This window comes from Lepisosteus oculatus, chromosome 7 (genome assembly GCF_040954835.1).
Source record: "Lepisosteus oculatus isolate fLepOcu1 chromosome 7, fLepOcu1.hap2, whole genome shotgun sequence".
Classification (NCBI taxonomy): domain Eukaryota; kingdom Metazoa; phylum Chordata; class Actinopteri; order Semionotiformes; family Lepisosteidae; genus Lepisosteus; species Lepisosteus oculatus.
Window position 1 is genome coordinate 45,657,086 of NC_090702.1, and position 23,777 is coordinate 45,680,862.

The 23,777-nt window shown below is 36.6% G+C and overlaps 1 protein-coding gene and 2 long non-coding RNA genes across 3 annotated transcripts; all 3 read right to left on the reverse strand.

The window, feature by feature from the left end:
- Positions 1 to 2,951: 2,951 nt before the first annotated feature.
- Positions 2,952 to 4,837, reverse strand: LOC138240831 (uncharacterized). Its single transcript, XR_011190098.1, has 3 exons — positions 4,630 to 4,837; positions 3,903 to 4,046; positions 2,952 to 3,275 (listed from the first exon to the last, which is right to left on the reverse strand). It is a non-coding gene; the product is annotated as an uncharacterized lncRNA (long non-coding RNA).
- A 6,173-nt stretch (positions 4,838 to 11,010) lies between these two features.
- LOC107078005 (uncharacterized) lies at positions 11,011 to 15,505 on the reverse strand. The gene is made up of 4 exons (XR_011190008.1): positions 15,390 to 15,505; positions 13,357 to 13,476; positions 11,690 to 11,801; positions 11,011 to 11,122 (listed from the first exon to the last, which is right to left on the reverse strand). It is a non-coding gene; the product is annotated as an uncharacterized lncRNA (long non-coding RNA).
- A 1,615-nt stretch (positions 15,506 to 17,120) lies between these two features.
- LOC138240851 (uncharacterized) lies at positions 17,121 to 23,019 on the reverse strand. Its single transcript, XM_069192924.1, has 5 exons — positions 22,876 to 23,019; positions 19,872 to 20,075; positions 19,367 to 19,461; positions 17,769 to 17,956; positions 17,121 to 17,263 (listed from the first exon to the last, which is right to left on the reverse strand). The coding sequence occupies exons 1-5, from the start codon at positions 23,017 to 23,019 to the stop codon at positions 17,121 to 17,123; spliced, it is 774 nt and encodes a 257-aa protein (XP_069049025.1).
- Between the last annotated feature and the right edge of the window lie 758 nt (positions 23,020 to 23,777).

The window sequence follows — 23,777 nt, forward strand, 5'->3', positions numbered from 1 at the left end:
CACGAAAAGCTCTTTTTGTGGAAAGGGGTTTTGAATTCAACAATGTGTACAGTATGTGTGATGGAAGTCTTTGTTTTTATTCAGGTGTTAATACAGGTGTGAGTGCTTTTATGAGAGTTTAGATTTAGCCATATCCTAGTATTAAATTAGGAGCATATTTAGTCCAGCCAGGAAGCCAAAGAAAGATCATTTTGTATATGAGCTTTGTAACTTGCAAACACAAAGAAATGGGTTAGATATTATGTTTGTACATGCCTCTATTAAATAGTTGGGTGAAACAACAATCACTTAATTTGTTTGAGGCTGTAGAGTTTTGGAGGGTTAAAATACGGCTTGCGTTCTGCTAAAGAATGCCACCTGGCCTTTAGTGACAGAGTGAAACAATTACAGGCGTTTATTTTATCTTGATGTTATCATAATGTTTTGAACAAATTCAATGTTATGCTACTCTGCTTTCAGGAATACAATTTTTCCAGTCCTCTAAACCCAAAACTTGTTGATTTATTTTCTCCTTTGAGTTAACATCATCTTCATGTTCTTCTTTCCTGTGAATAACTGGTTCCAACAGCTCCTTAAACCCAGCTGTGTTTCTGCAAAGATACATGTATACATACATATAAAAATTAAAATAGGTTAATTTTCAGGTTTTAAGTATTAAAGAGGTTTCATCTTCGATTTACTTTTAGCTTTGACTATTGCTAAAACTGTACTCTTTTCAGGTTCAGTTAAGATGTACAAATATGTTGAAGTAGTTCAAGTGCGTGTGACAGTCATCAATGTATCACCTGTAGAGGTCCGGGACAAAGCCAGCGTAGGAAGTGAAGAAGCATTCTTCTACCCAACCAACACAAATATTGGCATAGCTGTGTCCCATTTTGGTGCCAATGGTGACACCACTAACTTACTGGTTAAAAAAGTTATTGAAAGAGAATGCATAATGTACAAGGCGTACAAGGGTGTGGGTGGGTGGATATCTTATCTGTGCGTTTGTCAAGCGTGTGCTTGAGGGCTGTAAGACCATCATTGTGTAGAGAGATGTGATGTCCAGGGTGAAAATGTAGCATTCTGGGCCCTGAAAATGGAAATCCTTAAAAAGTTGGAGGGCATAGTTGGTGTCCTTGATATATGAAGGAAGATCATCAGGCAGTGGTCTCATAAGGCTGTCGAGAAAGGCCGAGATGTGAGTAGTTGGACAAATGCATGTTGAGACGATGGCACGTCCACGGGTGTCGGGTTTGTGGATTTTGGGGAGGAGGCTAAATTGGATGTACAAATATGTATAGAATATTTAATAACATGCATTTTCAATATCCTAAAATCCTAACTGTCCATTCATTCATTTTGTAAGCGTTTCATCCAATTCAATGTAGCTAGGCAACCAGAGCCTTTCCATGCAAGCAACGGACACAAGTGCTGGATACACCCTGGACAGGTTGCCAGCCTATCGCAGGGCACACAAAGACACAGACACGCACACACTCACACCAGGGTGAGTTTTCCCAGAAGCCAGTTAACCTACCTGTATGTTTGTAGACTGCAGGAGGGCACACAAACCCACACAAACATGGGAAAAACATAGTGTACAAACTCCACACAGGTAGTAACCCAGGTCCAGCGGTGAACCCCAGTGTGCCACTGTGCTGCCCAAAATCCAAACTAATTTAGTTTTAATTGCTGACATACTGGCCATGACAAGTACTTCACACTCCCACATTTTAATGTACAGTAATTGCTGTACATTTTGGCCAGGATTGTTCTTCGTCCTAAACCCAGTGTAAAGAATTATAGTGTTATGATAAGATGGTTCATTTCAATAAAGAAAGAACCAATATGGCACAAGCACAGGTAATCAGATAAGAGAATAAATAAGGACTTTAGTCTTCAGAGTCTTCCGAAATATCTACCGTTCTCTTTTTGACTGCAGAATGTGGGTCCGTTCTCGTCGCACTTGCTCCAGCTTCTCTTTAACCAGTGTTTTCTGATGGATTTTATCCACCTGAATCACAAAATTTGATTTTGTTAACAAAATGAATAATATACCAGAGGTTACATAGACTCTACATGCATACCCATTACTGTCACGATTGTAAGTCTCTCCTCTTAAGGGTGCTCCGGCTCTTTCCTGTTGATTGGAGTTGATTTTGTGCACCTGCTTCCCATCCAGCCTCTCACTATAAAAGCCAGACTCTCCTACCATTCTGGGCACAGCTTTGGAAGATGAACACCCGGAAGCCCGCTAACCAGCGGGTCCAAGAGTGGCCCGACGGCATAGGCTTGATCAAGGCATCCATCTGGGTCTAGGGCTTGGAGCGCCTGGCCCCGTTACCCCTTTTTATCTCCCCGTCTCTGCACCGGATCCCGCTCCAGTTTGTAACTTTTGTCATGTCTGTTGAGGAGGGATTACCCAGTTCTGGATATTTACTCCCACTCTGGATTTGCCTTTGGACTCCCTTTGGACTTGTTCGGTTGGACTATGCCCCCCCCCCCGAGCACTGTCGACATGCCCCCCTGTTCGTCTACCAGCCCCTTTCCTAGTCTTCTCTCCCCCGTGTTTGTTTCACTCCCTTCCTGATTCTGCCATCTGCACAGGGTCCTGATTAACACTTTGTGACAATTACAGCATGATCAAATTACTTTTACAATGAAGACTTGTATGACTTCTAATATTATATGTGTAAATACAGCATCTATCAAAAACAGTTAAATGTACAGTATGTATAACAGATGATGTTCAAAATGTATTCATACCCCAGTGATAAGTATTTTGTGAGCCCTGCATTAGCTTCTCTAAACGTGAGCAGAGACTTAATGTAGTCTTTTTCTCTATTTTTAAACTTCACTGGTTTTACTGCTCCTGGTCTTGTGATCTGCTTTCTTCAGAGCATAAAATACCAAAAACATTCTACTACGCTACTACCAATCAAGGACATTGATTTTTTTATGCTAACTTAATATTTTGGTCATTGAGTTTGATGGGGGATTGATTTGAACTATATTATATTCCAGGGTCATTCATGTGCTATAGATCATTTTAAGGTAGCAATTGAAAAACATGGTTATTCATCTGACCTGCTTCAGAATCATTCAACAAAATGGGACAGCATTTGAAGTTGGTGAATACTTTTGCAAGGCACTGTACATTTCCAGCCAAGCAAAATAAACATAATTGCCTTTTTAAAATTTTCCATAAGATGCATGAGCCCTTTTCCTTGCTTGTTTCCCAGCAGGTCTTCATCAGATTTTCTATTCTGGATGATGGACAGGCGTTCTTGAACCTGAAGGAAGAAAGGGTGTTGCTCATAATACAACAAATAACAGCATTCATCCTAGAAAAAGTGTTTTAATTTACTATGGTTTCAAAGACTAGGAGTGTGGTAGTGCAGGATATATGTATCAATTTAATAGCAAACAAGATCAATGAATAATGGTTTATCTTTGGATTCCAGATTTTTAGTGAGAGTTAAATGATAACTATTAGAGGTATTATCAGTATCTACATGTGCCTCTGGTGGTTCAGGACTACATAAGCCATCATCTGGCAGTACTCAAGAACTCTGTCACAGAGCTCTCCCTGAGTTCCTGAGCTCTTTCTGGATTCTGGAACCTGGTTCACCCTGACTTTGTTCAGTGGACCTTCCTCTGGTGGGTGTTCTGAGTGTCTTGGTTTTGAACTTTTCTTGTCCCTGTTTATGGGTCTGTCCTGTGTTTGCCTGGACCACTTTTGCCTGTGCTCGTCTGTGCAGCTTGTCTCTGCTTGTGTGTGTTTTCTGCCAGCTCTTGGGTTTATTTAACGAAAACCTGTCACCGCTTCATTTTCTACAGAAACGATGCAGTGCAGCATGATGTTTCGATTGGTCTCTACTCCAAGCAGAAATAACTACTCAGACAGCAGCAAAACTTACCCTTAGCATTTGTCTTTCCTTGTCCCTCTGATACTTGCTTTCAGCTTTTCTTTGCATGTCTACTAGGCTTCTCATTGTCTCTTCTCTCTCCATCTCAGAAATGTGTACTACAGTCATGGCATGCTGGAAACACTTGGCCTCTGTCTGGAATAAAACAGTCTTGAAGCTAAAGTAAGTCTGAGACATACAGTATGTAATGTTAACCTAAGTAAGAGTTTGAATGTTGTACAACATATTTACAGGTTGTGTGTGATTTACATGCAACAATGTGCTAATTCTGAGCTCTTAGAAACTGTTCAATCTAAATGGGACTAAATGACAGGGGTATATAGTAATATTGTCTATCAAATCCATTGTAATGCACTAAACTGATTAATTTGCTCTCTGCATAAAATTAATGGTAATAAATGTATATAATCTATTTTCTCAAAAAACTCACCAGAAACATATAAATATGCTTAATATATAAAAAACTAAGATTCAAGCAAATATATTAAAGATTCTTTTTTTAAAATAAATCTTTACAGCTGTCTTCATACTGTACCTATAAAAAGTGTTTGTATAAGAAATAGACCTTTTTGGGAAAAAATAAGAAAAAATATTTGAAATCGAGGGAAATGTGCTTAAGATGATTCAACAGGTTTTTGATATACTGTAGTCTCTATTCATCACATTAAGTGCTTTGTAAGCTTTATCATATCTGATAACTCTATGGTTTGAATCTCACTTGGGCAGCAGAGGGAGCTTTTTCAATAGGTTGGTCCTGTTCTTTTTCAGCTTGTAGTGTGTCATTAACAAAGACTGAATCACTGGCGGCATCATGGGATATCTCTTCTGGCTGCTTCTCAGAAGGTATTGTGATTAACTCCCGTTCGAGCTCATTTGGAAAGTCTGCTTCAATGTTTTCAGATTCTTCAGGAAGTGGCTGTAACACAACAAGGTCTGCAGTGATTACCTAAGCTTCCAAGTACAGTATAATAAGCTCTAAAATATAATAAATCTTTATGCGTGATCACACCAATGGGTGATGCAGTGTTAGTGAATGAGCATGTGACACTTTTCTGTACAATTCAAAGCAATATTATAGTATTGCAAAATAGATTTATGGTGGAGAACATATAATAATAATAATAATAGCTTACACTTATATAGCACTTTTCTGGACACTCAAAGCGCTTTACAGGTAATGGGGACTCCCCTCCACCAATGTGCAGCATCCACCTGCAGCCATAGTGCGCCAGAACGCTCACCACACACCAGCTATCAGTGGGGAGTAATGAAGCCAATTCATAGAGGGGGATTATTAGGAGGCCATGATTGGTAAGGGCTAATTGGAAATTTGGACACCAGGGTTACACCCCTACTCTTTTCAAGATAAAAAGCCCTGGGATTTTTAATGACCACAGAGAGTCAGGACCTCAGTTTTACATCTCATCCAAAGGACGGCACCTGTTTACAGTATAGTGTCCCCGTCACTCTACTGGGGCATTAGGACCCACATGGACTGCAGGGCGAGCGCCCCCTGCTGGCCCCACTAACACCTCTTCCAGCAGCAGTTTTTCCCAGGAGGTCTCCCATCCAGGTACTGACCAGGCTCACACCTACTTAGCTTCAGTGGGTTGCCAGTTGTGAGTTGCAGGGTGATGTGGCTGCTGGCATGTTGACATATCAACATGATATTTGTTTACACTATGGGAATTAGAAATGCTTAGGGAACCTTTTGTAAAAGCCTTTAAAACCAAAAAATTAACCCCAATGACATGACCAGGTCTAAATGAGGAAACAAATTGTCTGTCACATCACCCACAATTTAGGTGAAATTCAATTTATTAGGCTGATGTTTATGAGCTCTGAGGGTGTTTTGTGGAAGGACCCTTTAGAATCTTATATTTATGATGAAAAATGTATGCATGTTGTTTGTTACATCTATATTCGTGATACCAGCCTCTTAGAAATGCCTATTGTTTGTTCTGTAAAAAAGGAGAGCTGGTATACAGTAGTTCATTACAGTCTTTTAGCTTTAGAATTAATTTTACCTTATCACAGAAAAAAAAAAAACAGAACATTTAGATTTTTTAAAAAACTTTCTTAAAAACTTTGTTGTCAGCCACAGGCACCTGAATAGCTAAAAAGGAGACTGCTAAGAAAGAATGCTTAGCTCTGTTAATAACACACCATTTGATTAGCTTTACTGGAAAGACCTATTTCATGTAGTTTACCGTGTCATCTATAGATTCTTCTGTTTGTTTGCTCCAAGCAACAGCAATCAGAGAACCTTGTTTTTCAAAGTTTGCCTCAGCTTGAGATGTTATTTCTTCTCCTTCTACACCAATTCCTTCCAGTCCAAACTGGCCCTGGGTACTGTCTGCTGCACATACTACTTCTAAATAGGGAGCTTCTTCAGAGCTGAAAACATTACCACAAGCTGAGGAAAAACAGACATAATACAACAATTAGTTATTAATAATTAGATTAACATTATTTGTTGAAATAATTCTAGTTCTATTTCAAACAAGTTGAGCCACTTATTAGAAATTGTAGCTGTTCTACAGCCTGTAGTTCTGTTAAATAATTTCACATAAACTGTGTTGTAGTACCAGTTTCCTCAAATTTGTTTTGCAATTGGCATAAAATGCTGGTTTAATATGACTCTTTCAAGGTTTGTGGTTTAACTCTAATGCTTATTATTTCTTTGTATAATTTGTTATATGCAAAACATTGTATATGCAAACCATTAATTAATAAAATGAAAGAATAAGCACAACAATATCAGTTGTAATAGTAACAGCACTTCTACCACTCATGTCTTTTGCTATGTTACCCCCTTCCTACTACCTGTAGGACAAGGCTGGAATGGGCAGGTCTTCATCAAAACAACATAGGTTCCAGGCAGGAGGAGGCCATTCTTCCCTTCTGGCCCATTCAGCAGATAGTAGCCAAGGAATTACTACTAGCCAAGGAAAATGTCATCCAAACATTTCTTGAAGAACGTCATGGTATCATCTTCAGAAACATGGCTGATGGCTTGTTCTAATCTCTCCCACAGCTCTTTGGATAAAGAAGTGCCTCCTAATCTCAAATTCATGTGTATTTCCACTCAGTTTCCACTTGTGATCTCTGGTTCGTCATTTTGTTGATACTGAAGAATGTTGTTGCCTTTGAGTATTTTGAATGTATGGTTGAGGTCCCATTGAAATTGACTAAAATTGTTCAGTTTTTTTCCAACTGTTTGCCTCCTTAATTTTGACTGCAACATTACATTTGCTGACGCTTTTTCACTGCTTTTACGTGGTTTATATGGGGGATACATTTTTCTTTAAATTTGAGAAATCAGTATGATCTCTTCCACTTCATAATATTTACCTGAGCAGACATCCTCTCCTTCCTGGTAATCAGACTGACTATCCTGTTTTTTTTCTGCTGTCCTTTCAAAGTCTTGATGGCCCTCTGAACTGATCTCATGCATTTCAAAGGGTTCTGGTGCAGGACCACTCCTTTCACAAATCTGTCATTAAGAAATATGTCATTAATTCATCAAGTGGTGGCAAGGTCAATATCGCTGAAGCTATTTGGCTAAAATGGATCTTTTATTTTTTCATATCTGTATGCATACTTTAAAAACTTATGTGCTTTGAGAGAAAACTCCATCTGAGGAGGCTGTGTACATTTATAACCATGGATTTCATGTTAATACATATAATATATTGATTTTCTGCATTTCCAATTCCGTTAAAATAGTTTGACTATTTCAGAGAAGTCATTGAGATGTATTTGACAGCAATGATCTTTAAATAAACTCTTAATTCCCTCAGAAATGAAGACCCCTGTGTGCTCTTTTTCAAAGGGTGGTGTGTTGCGTTGACTTGACTGAGGAAGCACAAGCTGAAGAAGATTGTCCAGCTGCTGGTTTTCCAGCTCAGCTTCATATTTTTCTTGAATAGAGATAAGAAGCTCTTCATTCTGTGTATAAAACAGATGGGTAAAATCTGAATAACATGGATACAATTGGAGATAAAACTTATGCTCTATATTTCTCTGCAAATATTCCTTATTTTTTAAGTTAACACTTCTCCATAACTTCACTGATTTCAGGCAGCTTTGTGCGTATTTGTCTTTCATTGGCAAGAGTTCTAATCTTCACTTTCACCCCCACTAAAGAAAACTCTTGCTCCATGGCTGTAGGTATAAAATTTTTATATATTCAGATTTCAAAATTCTTGTTGGACATACAAATAGATATTATTCAAAAAGAATCTAACCAACATTAGTAATAGAAACATGAAAGAAATGGGTCCCACATTTTCTTGTATCATTTAAACAGCCTTCAAATTAATTTAAAAATGTTAAAACAAACTTTTTTTTAATTCCTTTGCTGGTGTTCTATTTGCTGAAATATTGGAATCAGTCCTAATTTTGGAGTGACTTCTGTTCTTTTATTAATCTTATTGAAGTTAAAAAGTACCAAACCCTTGATTGAGTCAAAAGTTCATTCAAGTCTAATTTCAGAAATAATCTCCCTTACATGTGTTATTCTGAAGAAATGCAGCAACAGAACTCATTGCAACTTCATTTAAAATGGCATATTTCCAATTGCTTTCTAAAAAACCCTAAATGTTTATTATTATTATTTGATGTACAGACACTATCAAATTCTCAGGTTACAATAACATTTGTATGAATATAATTATAAATATAATTATGTATAGTTGCACTGATTAATTTCCACTTTGAAACAAACTCAGATCACAGAATTTTCTGAAACCCTCTGGGTCTAATATTCTTATTCATGAGCTACTGTGAAAGCTGTGAATGGAAAACAAAAGGCAATTTAATTAAAGTGGAACTGCAAATACTGTTTTTATATTTTGGGGTTAGAAAGAATCAGCATTAATGAGTGCATTTCAAACCACAATGAAAGTAAAATGTACACAGTAATATGTAAAACTTCCAATTTAAATCACAAAATAGACAAAATTTCCAGGTATGCGCCAGGTATTCAGAATCAGGGAACCAATCTTTTGGGGATGTGAATTAGCCCTATTATATCTTCAACAAGCACTCTTGTGAATACATCTCTTTTAAATTGGTGGATAAATTTTTCCCGCTTCCCCTTAAAAGACAGCCAGGCATCCGTCTCCGAAGTTAAAAGAAGTTTTCTTTTCATGCACATGGGAGCGAAACACACAGAGATGTGCGGTGTATTTTTCTCAAAGTAATTAAACTAGAACAGTTCTTTTTCTGTTATCTGTCACACATCACTGTGCTTATCAGATTGGCAGTGTTCCAGAATCACATACAGTACATCTTCATCTTCACCTATTTGCCAAAGATAACTTCTTTTAACACAGTATAGAATGACATAGTAGTCCTTAAATCCAGAATTCTTCTTATCCAGTTCACACCAGTTCAGTATGTCCACCTTATAAACTATCACAGCTTCAGTAGCAAAATTATGTTCAAATTTCACAGAGACCCTCTCACCAAAACCAATATAAATATTGCAGTTCCTCTTTAAGTGTTCAATAAACTGAACTAAGAAAGCTAGACTAGAACGGAAAACAAAAGAACGGGGGCAGTCCAATACTTGGACTGGGAGTGTTCCCGTTGACCCATTTAACAGATGAGAAGAGGCCATTTGTTGTATTTCAACAACAGGGCCGAGAAGCTTGTTCAGCTCTCCCATAGCTCTTCGGATAAAGAAGTGCTTCCTGTTCTCTGTTTGCAATGCACTTCTGTATATTTTCCACTTGTGTCTTCTGGTTTCACTGTTAATTCTGAAGAATGTGTGTTGCCTTTATCAAAGCCCTTGAATACTTGTGTCAGGTCACCTTGTAATCTTCTCTGTTCAAGACTAAAAGTGTTCAGTTTCTCTGGGCTTTTAGTGTAGGATGTTCCCTTAAGTCCCAGAATGTATCTGGTTTTGATGGAATCTCTGTACAGATTCCAGAGAAGCAACATCTACAGTATAACATGATAACCTCAACTGCACATGGAACTATTCTAAAGGAGGCTTTACTACTGCATTATACAATTTTAACATAGCATCCTTTAGCTTAAATTCTACACATTTAACTATACTGTATATTCTAACATTTTGCTTGCCTGTTGAATTTCTTTCTCACATTGTCAGGAAGATGTGAATTATGAGTCTTTTTTCATACATAGCCTCTTCTATCTCAGCATTTTGCATTTTGCATTTATAATTTCGGGTTTTGCTACTTACAGTACATGCAGAATCCACTGCTGTATGTAGCAACTTTAAACACCATCTGTCAGGAGTTTGCCCTGAAATTTGTCTTGTATTTGATCTCTTTTTGAACTTAATTTGCTTTTTCTACAGTGCCTGCCAATCCTCCTAATCTATACCTACTGCATTACCAAGCACTTAACCTAAGTTTATTGACTTACCATATCTACCATTGCCCTTAGAATATGTCTGGTCTCCTTCTCTTGTTGCTCCATTAGGTTAGAAAGCAAGTTTACAGCACAGTCTGCCCACGATATTCCTTGTATCTGACTTTCAGATACCGCCTTTAACTGCCTCAGTTTCATTGCACAGTGCTTTCTTAAGGTATAAGAAGCTTCTGTATGTTTTCCTAAAGAGACATAATGCACAAAACTACTGAACCTAACTAGTGAACAAAAAAAGGAAAACAGCACATACCTACACAAATGTACATGTACTTGTTCTAGTCAAGTGAGTGAATAGGAGACAATGAAAAAACTAGGACAGTTATTAAACAGGCCATTGCACTGTAAAGGATTTAGAAGAGGGGTCTTTCAATTCTTGAATGACTTAGTCTCTTTACATAGTTTCAGCCACATTTTCACATTTCCAGTTACATTGTTGATTAATTACTGTAATTATTGATTCAGCTGCAATTTTGTAACATATCCAACCCACATTTATAGGTAACTGCAACTTTAATGAAGTGACTGCCTTATATAATCAATGACAAAGACCTTACAAAAAATCCTATGTAAATAATCTTAATTATTTAATTGGCTACACAGGTTGGAACAAACCGGAATCCAAAAGGCTTTCCAGGAACTGAGTTAAAGACCCTTAACGCAGACAGACCTATCAAAAACTTTGAGGTGTGTTCGTTATTTGATGTAATTTCAGTCTGCAGTTCCTCAGAAGTAAAACTGTGTAGTAGCTTTTTCAAATACTCCCTCTCCCATTCCTGTCTTGACAGAAGCAACTCCAGAACTTCTTGCTGATAAAAAATACAATAAAGGGAACACGTCAAATGCAGCATGAAATAACTGTAAAACTGACCCATTTATACAGAATATTTGAATTGGAATGTATTTTTGTAAATTTCTTGTTCTTGTTGCTATTGTTTTGTTTCTCTTTTGGGTGTGAAGTTCATGATAATTATTATTGATGTCGTCAAAATGAATTTGTTTCATTAATATCAATATGCACACAACTTGATACATCTAGAACAGATAATCAAAGAAAGGAATTTTTATTTTTTGTTGTTTTTAATTTTTTTGTATTCTCTACTCTGTGCTACCGAGAGGTATAAAGGGAAAATAACATTGGTTTGATTATTTAATTTAAATAAAAGTCTAAGCTGCGTATATCAACATTGAACATTAGAATGGTTTGCCTCGATTATGTACAACAATGAACATTTGTTTTCATCAACAACAAATCGATGCATGGGGTGACATTTTATCAAAGGCAGAAAGAGTCAAATGTGATTGAAAATATTTATCCTTTGGTGTTTTATTTTTGCTGGCATCATATCACATTACTGTATGTCTTATTCTATTACCTGCAGTGAGAATCCTGAGAATGGTCTAACCCTCCTGTCCAGGTCTGAGTGACCATGATGTGCCATCCAGAATATAGCCAAGTCTTTGCAATGAGGGAAGTTGATCTCAGGCCTTAAAAGACCAGGGATGATTGTTATAGCAGAAGTAGAGGAAGACAGGGTGCATCAGTAAGGAAGATTCATATTACAGTACATAGCAGGAGGAAATAGAGTATATAAAGTAAACTATGATGTTAGTGGAAAGTAAATATGGCTGCACTGCATATTTTAAATCCATATGAAGTTTCTCACTAAGGTGCATGATTGTTTGTACTCTTCTTTTGGCTACTTTTACAACACTGGTCATGTTTTGGGAGCTGGTTTCCAAAGCTCTATAGAACAAACAGGGTCAGTGGATTAAGATATTTAACCAGGACATGCTGACCTAAATAGTACGTAATAAAATGAACCAATGTAAAGGAAAACAAGACATATAAATACTCCATTAAAAAGGAAAGTACATCTATTAGTGAGATTCATGTTATAAAACCATTATTAACTAGTTCCATGAGTGCTACTCAACTCCATGTAGAGCAGATGAAAAGAGCATAACAAAACCAAAGCCCATGATCACAACTGAACTGTTTTCTTTTCCCCAGCTGCAATGTTTCTTATTACCACCCACACAGATCATTACACAACCTAGTCTCATAGTGAAAAAACATTATTCCAGCAGTGTCTTTCCACATGTGCTGAGATGCTACTGAGATACCATTTTTTTACATTTATGCCATTATGCTGTACCCTTTGCCACTTGACCTGCGGTCATGGCAACAAGGAAATGCATCTGTAAGACGGCTTCCAGTTTGAAATCTCTGACAGATAAATTATTGTTTTAGCTTCATTTCTATGTATCTGTTGGTTTGAAAATATGCTTCAAATATCAGTTCTCATTATTTATACATCTGAAAACCTGAAATCTATAGAAATTAAATATTTATCAGTGTTTTTGCACATTGTTTTTTTTTCTTTATAGAGTAATCTTATGAGGTTTGTTCTTTAGCACTTCTCTACTCTGAACCTGTGGGGAAACATATAAACATATGATATATAGTAGCTGGAGGTGTGGAATTTAAATCAAGGGATTTTACTACATGCTTAAATTGTACAATGCATGAACATGACCTAATTAGAATATTGTGTCCAATTTTAATCACTAATTAATCTTTTTTTTTTAAAAAGATATGGATGCTCAAGAATCAGACGCTTTAAGAAATGTCCTACACTGACAGACTAAAAGCAGTAAGCTCTTTATAGTTAATATAAATTATATTGATAATATAATTTAAAAAAATATTATTTTTAATTGAGGAGGTGTTAAGTCAATTGCACGTTGTTTAAAAATCCACATTCGTTGTAAGTGACTAAACATCTTTGATTGTAAACATACACCTATTCAGTTATGTATTTTGTCTGGTTTCTGTTCACAAGGATCACCTGAGATTATCCACAATTATTACTGTACATTCAAAAATGGCTTATGGTGTTACATTTGGGTGCAAATGTCATTTGCATGCCAAGCAAAGGCATCTCATAAAAATAACAGAAAACAGGACTACATCAGAGCCCTGACAAAGCTATCCATTCTCAAAAAGAAAAATGATCTATTGCAGTTTATTGTCACTCACCAATTTTCCCAGGACTGATATGCTGCTAATATTGATCCCTGAGCACACGTCTCTCTCCTTGCTTTCATCACAGTAGATTTCAGACACAGGTGCAGGAATGTACAATCTACCCTATCCAAACTGAATAGAAAAGAATATGTTTATAATGTTAATCTTATAAATAATGGAAAGGATCTACGTAACTTCTGTTATACACTTGAGTAAAGCATTTTGATGGGGTACCAGGTCACAGGTCGCTGGGCTCTAGTGTAAAGAGGACTATTACTACTAATTTATTTAGGATTTACCAAAGCATTTTTATAGCTGAGTACTTTAGTAGAAGCATTCAGGTGACATTCTTTACTCAATGGTACAATAAGTAATATTTTACATGAGATTTCCAGTTAGGAATTCAGAATGCTAGACATTACTATACCAGTAAAGCAAATTGTAATAGGTTAAGGAAAATAGACCTAAGTAGTAAAATCATTGATGGTAAATCAACCTCAATGCACTCCACACGCCAAGGCTACCAGCATTATGGAGTGTGTAGCACAGCCCTTCCACTGGGAATTCACTCTACTCCCATCTGGGAGACACCTCTGTGCCCCAGGATATACAGCACAGTACAACACATGTGACCAAACTAATTGTGTCCAGTACATTTAATGAATTATTGTTTGTCCTGACCTCTTGTTGGTGTTGTTTTATGTTATAATGTTGGAAAATAAATTTCCCCTATGGAATAATAATGTTTGAATTTAATTAAAATACATAAGAAATGTTTAGTAAAAGTTTGTTCTGACACCAGCTTGAGTACAAGCAAGTTCCAAAAGTTAAAAATTAAAACAGCCTCACTGGTCAGGGAATACTGAAATCATGTGGCTCATAAAGGTTTCTGTGAATATTTTGGTGGCTGGGGAAAAACATCCAATAGTATAAAAGACATGGATGTACTTAATACTCAGTTACTCCCATTGGTCAACCCAAATACACTAAGTAATAGACACAAAACTTTACACAGGGAAATAAGACTGCTATCATGAAATAATCCTTTGAAGGCAAGTCTTCACACTAAACACATGTTTAAAGAAGTCAGAATTTAGTTCTTATACAACAAAAACATCTCAATATAAGCAATTGTAACAGACGTACTGGAAGATTTCAAAGACAAAAACAATTTTATCAGTGAGGAGGAACCCAAGTATAAGATTACAGTACTGGTATGTTATTTTAGTACAAGTATCTCAATATTATTTTTACAGGAATAGTACCCCCAGGTGTGAAACATCAGGAAACATTGTGGTATTTCAGAACATTTAATCAAGGATATTTTACAGGATTGTTGCCTTGATTACAAGGTAACTCCCATGAAAGACTGTATATTCCAATTCACCACATACTGAATGTATTATGTTGCAGTTTCTTGTGGTACTAACATTTTCTTAAGGGAAACACTCTGTGTGATGTGGACAACATTAGTTAGAGGGTGCTACCACATTAATGACTTATTTGCCTACCCAACCAAAATATTCCCAACATATAATAATACCCCTTCTCTTCACCAGCACAGAAAACCCATACTAACCCCTATCCCCTACTAAAGCACAACACAGCATCATTAAGACATCAAAGAAATGGCAATAATAAAAAAACAGAAGACATGCATCATTGTTTTCCATTTTTTGTGATAGTCTGAAAATACAATATGCTTGCTTTATTGTCACAAGTCAACTGACAGTGATGTATTTTTCAGACACACAGAGTGCGGTCCAAACTTTCAAGCAGCGTCTCATTGTAGGCCAACTTTTTACTTGGTGATTCCTTAGTTAGCAGGCAAGCAGAACCAAACTGCTTTCTGGATTGTAACATTTGTGTGATTCAGATATTGGATTCTATTATTGTAGAATATAAGGAAGTATAAGATACATTCTTTTTCATTATAAATATGCAGTGTGCAGGATGTGAGTCAAGATGGGAAAACTAAAACTATGTTGCGATTTTAATCTACTTTCTGGAGAGTCTGAGGTGTAGCAGTGGGACTAACTCACTACCTCTTCTCGAGCTTTTGCAGTACATTCTTCTCCCTCTGGTAGTTGGAGTGAAGTTCCTTCAGCATGAGAACTGCAGTCCATTCCAGAACATTGAGGTCCACATTCTCAGGGCATCCTCGCAACAACCCCCTATCTGTGCTTCTGTAAAACAACAGCACCAGCTGAAAACGTATTTAAACAAAACAATAAAATACATAAACTGGACTTCAATTAACGCAGTAAGTAGAATAAGTCTCTTGTAGTTCAGGTGGGTAGCTGCGTCAGCATGCGTAGGCTGCAAAGGAACAAGTAATAGGTTTATTCCATGCTGAAAAAAAGAAGAAAGAGAACACAACGTTTCGGCCGTGGAGCCTTCTTCAGGTGTGAGAGAGACAGGGCAGTAGGCAAAGGTAAAGTAGCGGGAGAACAAAGGTTGGGGGGGAGGAGGAGTGAGAGGCGGGAGCAGGGGACAGAAAGAGAGGCCAATCAAGAGGTGTGAAGGCAGAATGGGTGCAGAGAGGTGTGAAATGAAACTTCCAATGAATGGAGAAAATTTAAAATTTAAATTTAAATTTAAAATTTAAAAGAACAGTAATCTGTCGTTAAGGGAAGGGAGAATGTGTGATCCTAACTGCAGAATAATTTTAGTTTCGGTGGTCTTTCTGATGTGTGAGTTCGGAAAACCGTCTTTGAGAACACAGACGGAGAGATTAGTGTGGTCGTGGCCGTCAGAGGTGAAATGAGAAACAATGGGCTTGGAGAGATCTTTAATCTTCACAGCCCTGACGTGTTCTCTGAAGCGGTCTCCGAGTCTCCTTCCTGTTTCTCTAAAGAGAATAGAGTAAAGAGAGTAAAGAGAGTAAATAGAGTAAAGAGTAAAGAGAATAAGTCTCTTTACTTTCAGAAATCCAGGTTTGCCGTGATCGTCTAGATGACACTGACAAACACCAACAAACACCTTCATTCTCCACACTCATAAATCAAACACATTTGAATTCAAGAAAGTTTAAAAACTTTCGGTGCATCTAGCTCCTATGGTTGCTGGTAGCTACAATTCCAAGGATCTCACCCAGCGATTTCCTGAAAGAAGCCAGTGTGTCATCTTCAACAATGTGGCTGCGTACAGTGCCTTGCAAAAGGATTGGTACCCTTCGTATGGTGCCTCATACGCCTTACAACAAGGCATGTTTTTAGCATTGCTGCTTCACAGTGTTGTGGTCCTGGGTTCAATTCTGAGACCTGAGGTGCTCTCTACGTGGAGTTTGTATGTTCTCCTTGTGTTTGTGTGGGTTTCCCCTGGGGGCTCTGTTTTCCTCCCACAGTCCAAAGACATACCGGTAGGTTGAATGGCTTTTGGGAACATTGGCCCTGGTGTGTGTCCCCCTGTCTGTGTCTATATCCTTGTGTGGACTGGATTCCTGTCTGCATCCCTGAATTTGATAAAGAGGATAGAAAATGGGTGGATATTCCCTAAAGTTTCACACCATTCATAACTTAAGTGTCAGAGACATTCTGGTTTCACTACATTCTTACGTATAGTATTGCAAGAACTATGTCACCACAAAATTGTCATGTGCAGTTCCTTTGTCAGGCTACAGCTGCACTGTAAGAAAATCCCTCACAACTGCCATTGAAAGGGGCAAGTGCTTAACTATAAAAAAGGGCTGCTGTAAATAGAACAAACGTACATTGGATAAACTCAGAGGAAAACCTGCCATAGACAAAGTACATCAAATTTCCATTAGGGCTCTGTTACCTGTAAATTCGAAAGGCCCCAGGCAGCTCAGAAAGACAAAGACTGTCTCCGTTACTGAGGGCATGTTCAGCTAAAAACTGCAGCTCCTCCACTCTCTCTTCCTGTTGCCAGACTGCGAGGGCTTCCCAAGAGGAGCTTCCTGATCAGTCACACAAGAAAGAGAGGTTTGACGAGAACTGACAAAAGGCTCTCAAAATAAACAAACGTGCCCATTCAAAGAATAGTTTCATGAAAATTTCAAATAAAGCACTTTAATATCATTATTCTTCTTACACTCAAGAAACAGTTAGTGAATCTTATGATGGTGTTATTTGATTTTTAAATTACTTTTTTATTATAGTAACAGTATTAAAATAATAATTATAATATAATAATAACAGTAGTTTTAAAAGACCCATAATGCAACACTGAATTATAATAAAGTTAACATTAAGTTTTGCAATTTTTTACAATATTCATATGTATAAAAAATATAATTATCTTGTGGGAGATTAAATAGCTCTATTACTTTTTCTAAAAATCCTAATGAAATATTTAGCCAAACCTTTTCTGATTAAAGTTTTGAAACAGTAGAAAGGTATTGATACAATGACATCAGCGTGGAAGATTTGTCCAGTCTGATCAATATGCTGCTTCTGCCCTACCATAATGTTCTTGGAGCATCTCTGTGTACAGCTGGTGCTGCAGAATTTCAAACTTTTCATCCACATCGTGAAGTAGACCTTTGCCTGTTGGATTCACTTCTGTTATTCTGTTGCGCCGTGGTTCTCTAAATTCCATTGCTTCATTAGTAAATATTGACATCACAGCACTTAGTCCTCTTTGTGACAACCTGCCTCCAAAGCAAAATGACATTTCAGTTTCAGTAAAGGGCATCCCAGCATAATTTAAGTAAATACATAATCAATTTGCTGCTTATTAGCTCATAGTGATTAAATAGACAGTAGTCCGTGGGTTTTAATTGTTTTAATGCTAAAAATGCCAATGGAAAAACAATCAGTACTTCTAAATTCATTGTAAATGCCATTTCCAATGTTTCATTACTGTTCCAGACTTAATACCAGAATTTTAAGACAAACTGAAACAATAAATATGAGTAAAAAGAACATTAATTCTAAAGTTTTAGAAATGGCATTTATTTTTTAAATGTGTGATATTGAAGCTGAAGGCATCAGCAGAGTCTTACTGAGGTTCTGCAAACGGCACCATTCTGACAATTTCGGCTAACCACATGCTCAGTGGAGTGTTACACGCATTAAAAATTCTGTGATACAGAAGGAAATAAAAGTTCAGAGGACTAAATGTGTTATGTCATGAAAAACTTTTTTTTTTAGTGTACAGTGTTTAAGTGAACAAACAACTAAAAAAACTTAGAAGATCAAACAGCCTTGTTTGTTCCAGTGAATTGCTTCTTCATCACCTTGAAACTCTCTGTTACTGAGGTGTAGGCATGCCAGTATACAGTAGCTGAAGAGATAGAAAAACTTTTAAATAAACACCTTGTCAAACAGAAAATAAATGTTTCTAATTTTATACAAACCTCATGTGACAACTTTTGCACCACTGACTGCGGCAATTACTACCTTGGGCCTAATAGGGAATTAAATTTAATGTGAAATGGGAGTGCTACTGAGCTGTAACTCGTCAAACGTTTTCTTGCTCTACCAGAAATAACTAAAATAAGGCATATGATTTCTTGCTGTTAATTACTGTGAATGCTGTTATAATCTTTTCAAAGCTGAAACCATAGCTTAGCTTCTTAACATGGTTACTGTATATGTGAGTGGGTATTCAAATTAAACAGCTCTCAGAAAGAAAAAAAGACCTTATTCTTTGTTTTGCTTTTTGTATTTAAGCTCTAAAATGCAGCTTTATGTGTCTCATCAGGTTCTAAGCACTTTTTTTCATTGCTTGTACAACCCATATTTAAATTGGCTATTACACATTTAGCAAAAGCTAAATTACATCAAAGTATTCAGGCCATTGATGGCATGTCACTTTCTTTTTCAGAAATGGAATAACATTGCATCTGTAGTTTGTGATACAACCATCCTTTGATATAAATTACATGTTCTTTTTTCCTGAAATAAATCCTGCAGTATTACAAAGTTAATTAATTTGGTACAGATGGCTTCTTTAGTGTCATCAAACATTTTTTACTGCAGGGATACCATAATTAAAATACAGATTCTTTGTTTATTAATATATACTGCACATGCTTATGTCATGTGGGTTTTCTAACCTGTGATAGAGTTTCTTTGATCCTTTTTTCAGTCTCCAAAAATACAATTTCTTCTTCATTTTCTGTGCTTCATTTTCATCATCCCATACATCATCCTGTACATAAACAAGGCCATAACTTGGGATTTAGTTGCTAAAGATAAAATCTCCATGTAGATCACATCGACATACTTTGTTGTGGAGTAAGCAAATACACTCTTTCTTAAACATTTTTTTAAACTTAACTAACTCTGCTTACAGACGTCAGTTAAAATAATTTAACTATTCAACCAGAAAATAAAAAGGAAGTATATTTTAGGTGTTTACTGCAATATTAAGTTTTTTTTTAATTTTATAAACTTGCAAAAACATTTTGAAATGCATTTGTACACTCAATTAAACAAATCATTAAATAAGTGTGTTATTTTCTAATGAGATATATTTCAATGTATACTGTATCAACATGCAATGACAGATCTGTGAGAGAGGGAGAGCCATGGCTCACCCCGAAAATGAGTGTGACATACATTCAACCCTCCATGCCACTTGCGTAGTGGGTGTTGCTCTGCCACATCGTCATGCCAGTCTTCAGCTATGTTGTGCATGGCTCTGATATGCCCGCTGTCTGTGGACAAGGTATTTATGTCCTGGTACTGCAGGCGGGTCTGTCCTTTCTCTACAAACAGCAGATTGAGTCTTCCTGCATTCAAAAGCTGAAAGTCCCAGTACAGCTAGATCAAAATGGAACAAAAAAGAAATATATTAAAGAACAACAAAAAAAGGACTTCTAAGTTTAGTTTTTGTTATATTGCAAGTGCTACGCAAATGAGCAAGACATCTTATATAATAGTATTTCAGGTGGGTAGCTGTCAGCATGCATAGGCTGCAAGGGAACAATAGGTTTATTCCATGCTGAAAAGAGAAGAAAGGAAATATGTTTTGGCTGTGGACCCTTCTTCGGGTGTGTCATATAATAGTTTTTTTCTATGTTGTCACAGTCTCATCCTTCAATAGTTTAGAGGTGTAGATAGAACGCAACAATAATGATGGCACAGCCACAATTGCAAAGAAGTGCAGTGGTGTTTATGATGAGGAACTGTGTTCTCAAGGTCCACACCCCAAAAAACAAAGTGAAAAATACAAACGAACCAAGGGGAAAAAACACAAAACTATAGTACAATAATGTACAAATTAATTGATTTAAAAATAGATTTGTTGTAGGCAGCTCCACTTCCACACTACAACCAACTTACTCCCATCTTTTTTTCTCCTAGCTTGAGGAGCTCCTTTTCTAGGTTAAACGCCTCCTCCTAGAATATTCCACTATAGAGCAAAAAATAATTCTACAAAATAATAATCAGAATTCTGATATACACCTTTCTCTAGTGAGTACACAATTAAACAATTAAGACATTATTAACAAAAATAAAATGGCATTAATACTTTTATATACATAAATATTTTAAAGAAAAACTACCCCCTCCTAATGGTATGTTCTTATAAATTGATCCACACATGCGCAACCCTGAAACAGGCACTACTAAGCCAGCCCCAGTTTCCATACCAAGGTTTGTTCCTACAGGCTGCGGGAGAAACCAAAACAAGGTATTGTAACGCAATGAGCCCCCAGTCGGGATGGGGCCGACCAGATGCGGCAAGGGCGCCCGCCTGAGCCCCCGTTGCGTTACAGTATTTAATTGAAACACCTGAGTAAAGCACCAATTTAGTTCATTTCACTTATAAAACAAAGAAAAACAGGTGTTTGGTTTGAGTTAATGTTTAATTTTGACCATGCATTTGTGCACCCACAGAGTAAGCAAAGCTATATCTTCAGACTAGGTAAAGTTTGTTTACGTTTTAAACAAGATGTATTACCTTTGTTTGGATAGTAAAATGTTTGCGAATGTGTGTCTCCAGTCACAATGTCTTCAACTACAACCTACAACAGTTCTTTTAATCGATAACTGTGGCTTTTAGCATCTTAGGTAATTAATTTAAAAGAAATATTCAGTGTAACATGGTGTTTTGGCCTTTTTCAGCGTGTTAAAAATGTGAAATTCTTCTTTTAATATCAAATAAATATAACTTAATCTTGATGGTTGTTGCATTTAGATGATGAGCAGGTTTTTAAAATGCTGTTTCCTTTATATGTTCTATAATATGCATATCTCTACATAATGATAGTGTAGATGTACAGTAATTATAGTTGCAGTAGGCTTAATGTAAAAGTGTGTTGCCCAGGCAAAATGGAATATCTGGTTAAGTAGGGGTGGGCGGTATACCGGTAGAACGGTATGGATTTGGCTATACCATTTATACCAGTAGAGAATGGATTTTGATGTTTTAATTAGATTAAGCTGCCAGCATAGTGACAAAATGGGATTTGGACATTTTTACTATTGACCCGTCGTGGTTTAAAATTCTACCGTATTTCAGTCAATTTAGGACGCATCTGACTTCATTGCATCCAATAAAAACACTTGGGCGTCCTCTTCCCTTTTCCGTGAAAACAAACACATGTGTTGTATAACTGAGATAAGATCATTTCTCCATCTTCACAGATGGAGAGAAGGTGGGGGTCAGAGCACAGGGTCAGCCATTTATACGGCACCCCTGGAGCAGTTGGGGTTAAGGGCCTTGCTCAGGGGCCCAAAGGAGTAGGATATGAACCGGTAACTTTCCATCCACAGGAGCAGATCCTTTGCTACAGAGCCACCACACTGCCTAGTGTGTGTAGTTCACCCTCTTTTTCAAATACTTGAGGAGTTATTACTTTAGTGCTTGAATTTTTTTTGTAATTTTATTTTAAGAAGTATTACATATTTCAATTGATAAGAATTAGAAGTATTACATATTTACTTATTTAATTCATGTTCATAAGTTTGTTTATTGTTTAAGTTCTGCAAAATAAAAATGTTCTTAAAATGTTTGCCTTTTTCTTTAGTTCAATTAAATTTAAAAACGACTGAGGAACAACACAGTAGCTAACCAACAATTAATAATAACCTAATAGTTAACTCCAGGGAACAAAAACTTACTATTCCAGTCTTGTACTCCTTTTAAAGCAAGTTCTATTGAAATTATAAGAAAAACTTCTAGATCGTGATGTATATCATTACTGTCCAAAATTAAAATTATACCATGATATAAATTTTAGGCCATATCACCCAGCCCTATGGTCAAGGTAATAATTGTAAATATACACTACCTGTTCTTTAATAATGTGCTCTCTCTCAATTTCTAGTAGAATGTCCAAAATCATTTTAGCACTGCAAGATGCTGAAGTAACATCTCCATTAACCTGTGCCCAACACAAACAATGCAATTTTCCATTTAAATACTGTGATTCTTTGTTAAAAAAGAAATGCAATTTACTTCCTTTTTATCTACAAAAGGCATAATAAACATATAGTCCAAGCCAAGGGATCACAAATCCAATACAAATACAAAAGTATTAATCTTTTTAAAAGGTTAGAGTCCAAATTAATGTATGATTGATGGTCTTCACCTTGCAAGTCTCCTTACATTTACCTTTTTTATTGCATTCTCCACCTCTTGTAAGTTGACTGAGAACTGGAACACTTTCTCATACGCTGAGCTGATTTGCTCAGTAGAGAGTTCATCTTCCAAAGACACACCCAGCGCTTCGTAAATTGAGCTTAACTCCAGTTCCATCTTTTAAATCTAAGGAAGAGCAGAAGCATTGCAACCCACATTATTGATGGAAAGTTACATGTGAGCCAAAAGTGTCGAATTAAAAAGATCAGCTTGAAAAGCAAGTGTTTAAATGAGCTTAAGTTCAGAAGTGAGAATAATCACGTATTAATAATAAAATACGGGGACGTTGTGGACCAAAGACGCACACTGCACAACAATTTTCTAGGTACTAATCCAGATTATGAATAGTTTGTCTTTATAACTTCCGGACTTTTACTTAAAACAATTCTACCCTTTTTACCACTTTCAGGAATGAAGAATTACAGACACAGCTAAACTGTGTTTTAACTTTAGAAGTTATTCAAGCTAAATAATTACTTATGGCTTTTAAGTGCAGCTGTCCACATGTAAGTGTAACTAGCGGGTTTTATTCTTTTTTAAACATAAATCCAGCTTTGCATTGTCTCAAGAAAGATCCCATGCAAATACAGTGCCTTGCCAGGCTTCAAACATAAAGATATAAATTTTTTATTTTATGTGAAGAATCACCAACAAGTGGGACACAATTGTGAAGTGGAACGAAATCTATTGGATTTTTGAAACTTTTTTAACTAATAAAAAAATGAAAAGTGGGGCGTGCAAAATTATTCGGCCCCCTTGCGTTAATACTTTGTAAAGCCACCTTTTGCTGCGATTACAGCTGCAAGTCGCTTGGGGTATGTCTCTATCAGTTTTGCACATCGAGAGATTGAAATTCTTGCCCATTCTTCCTTGCA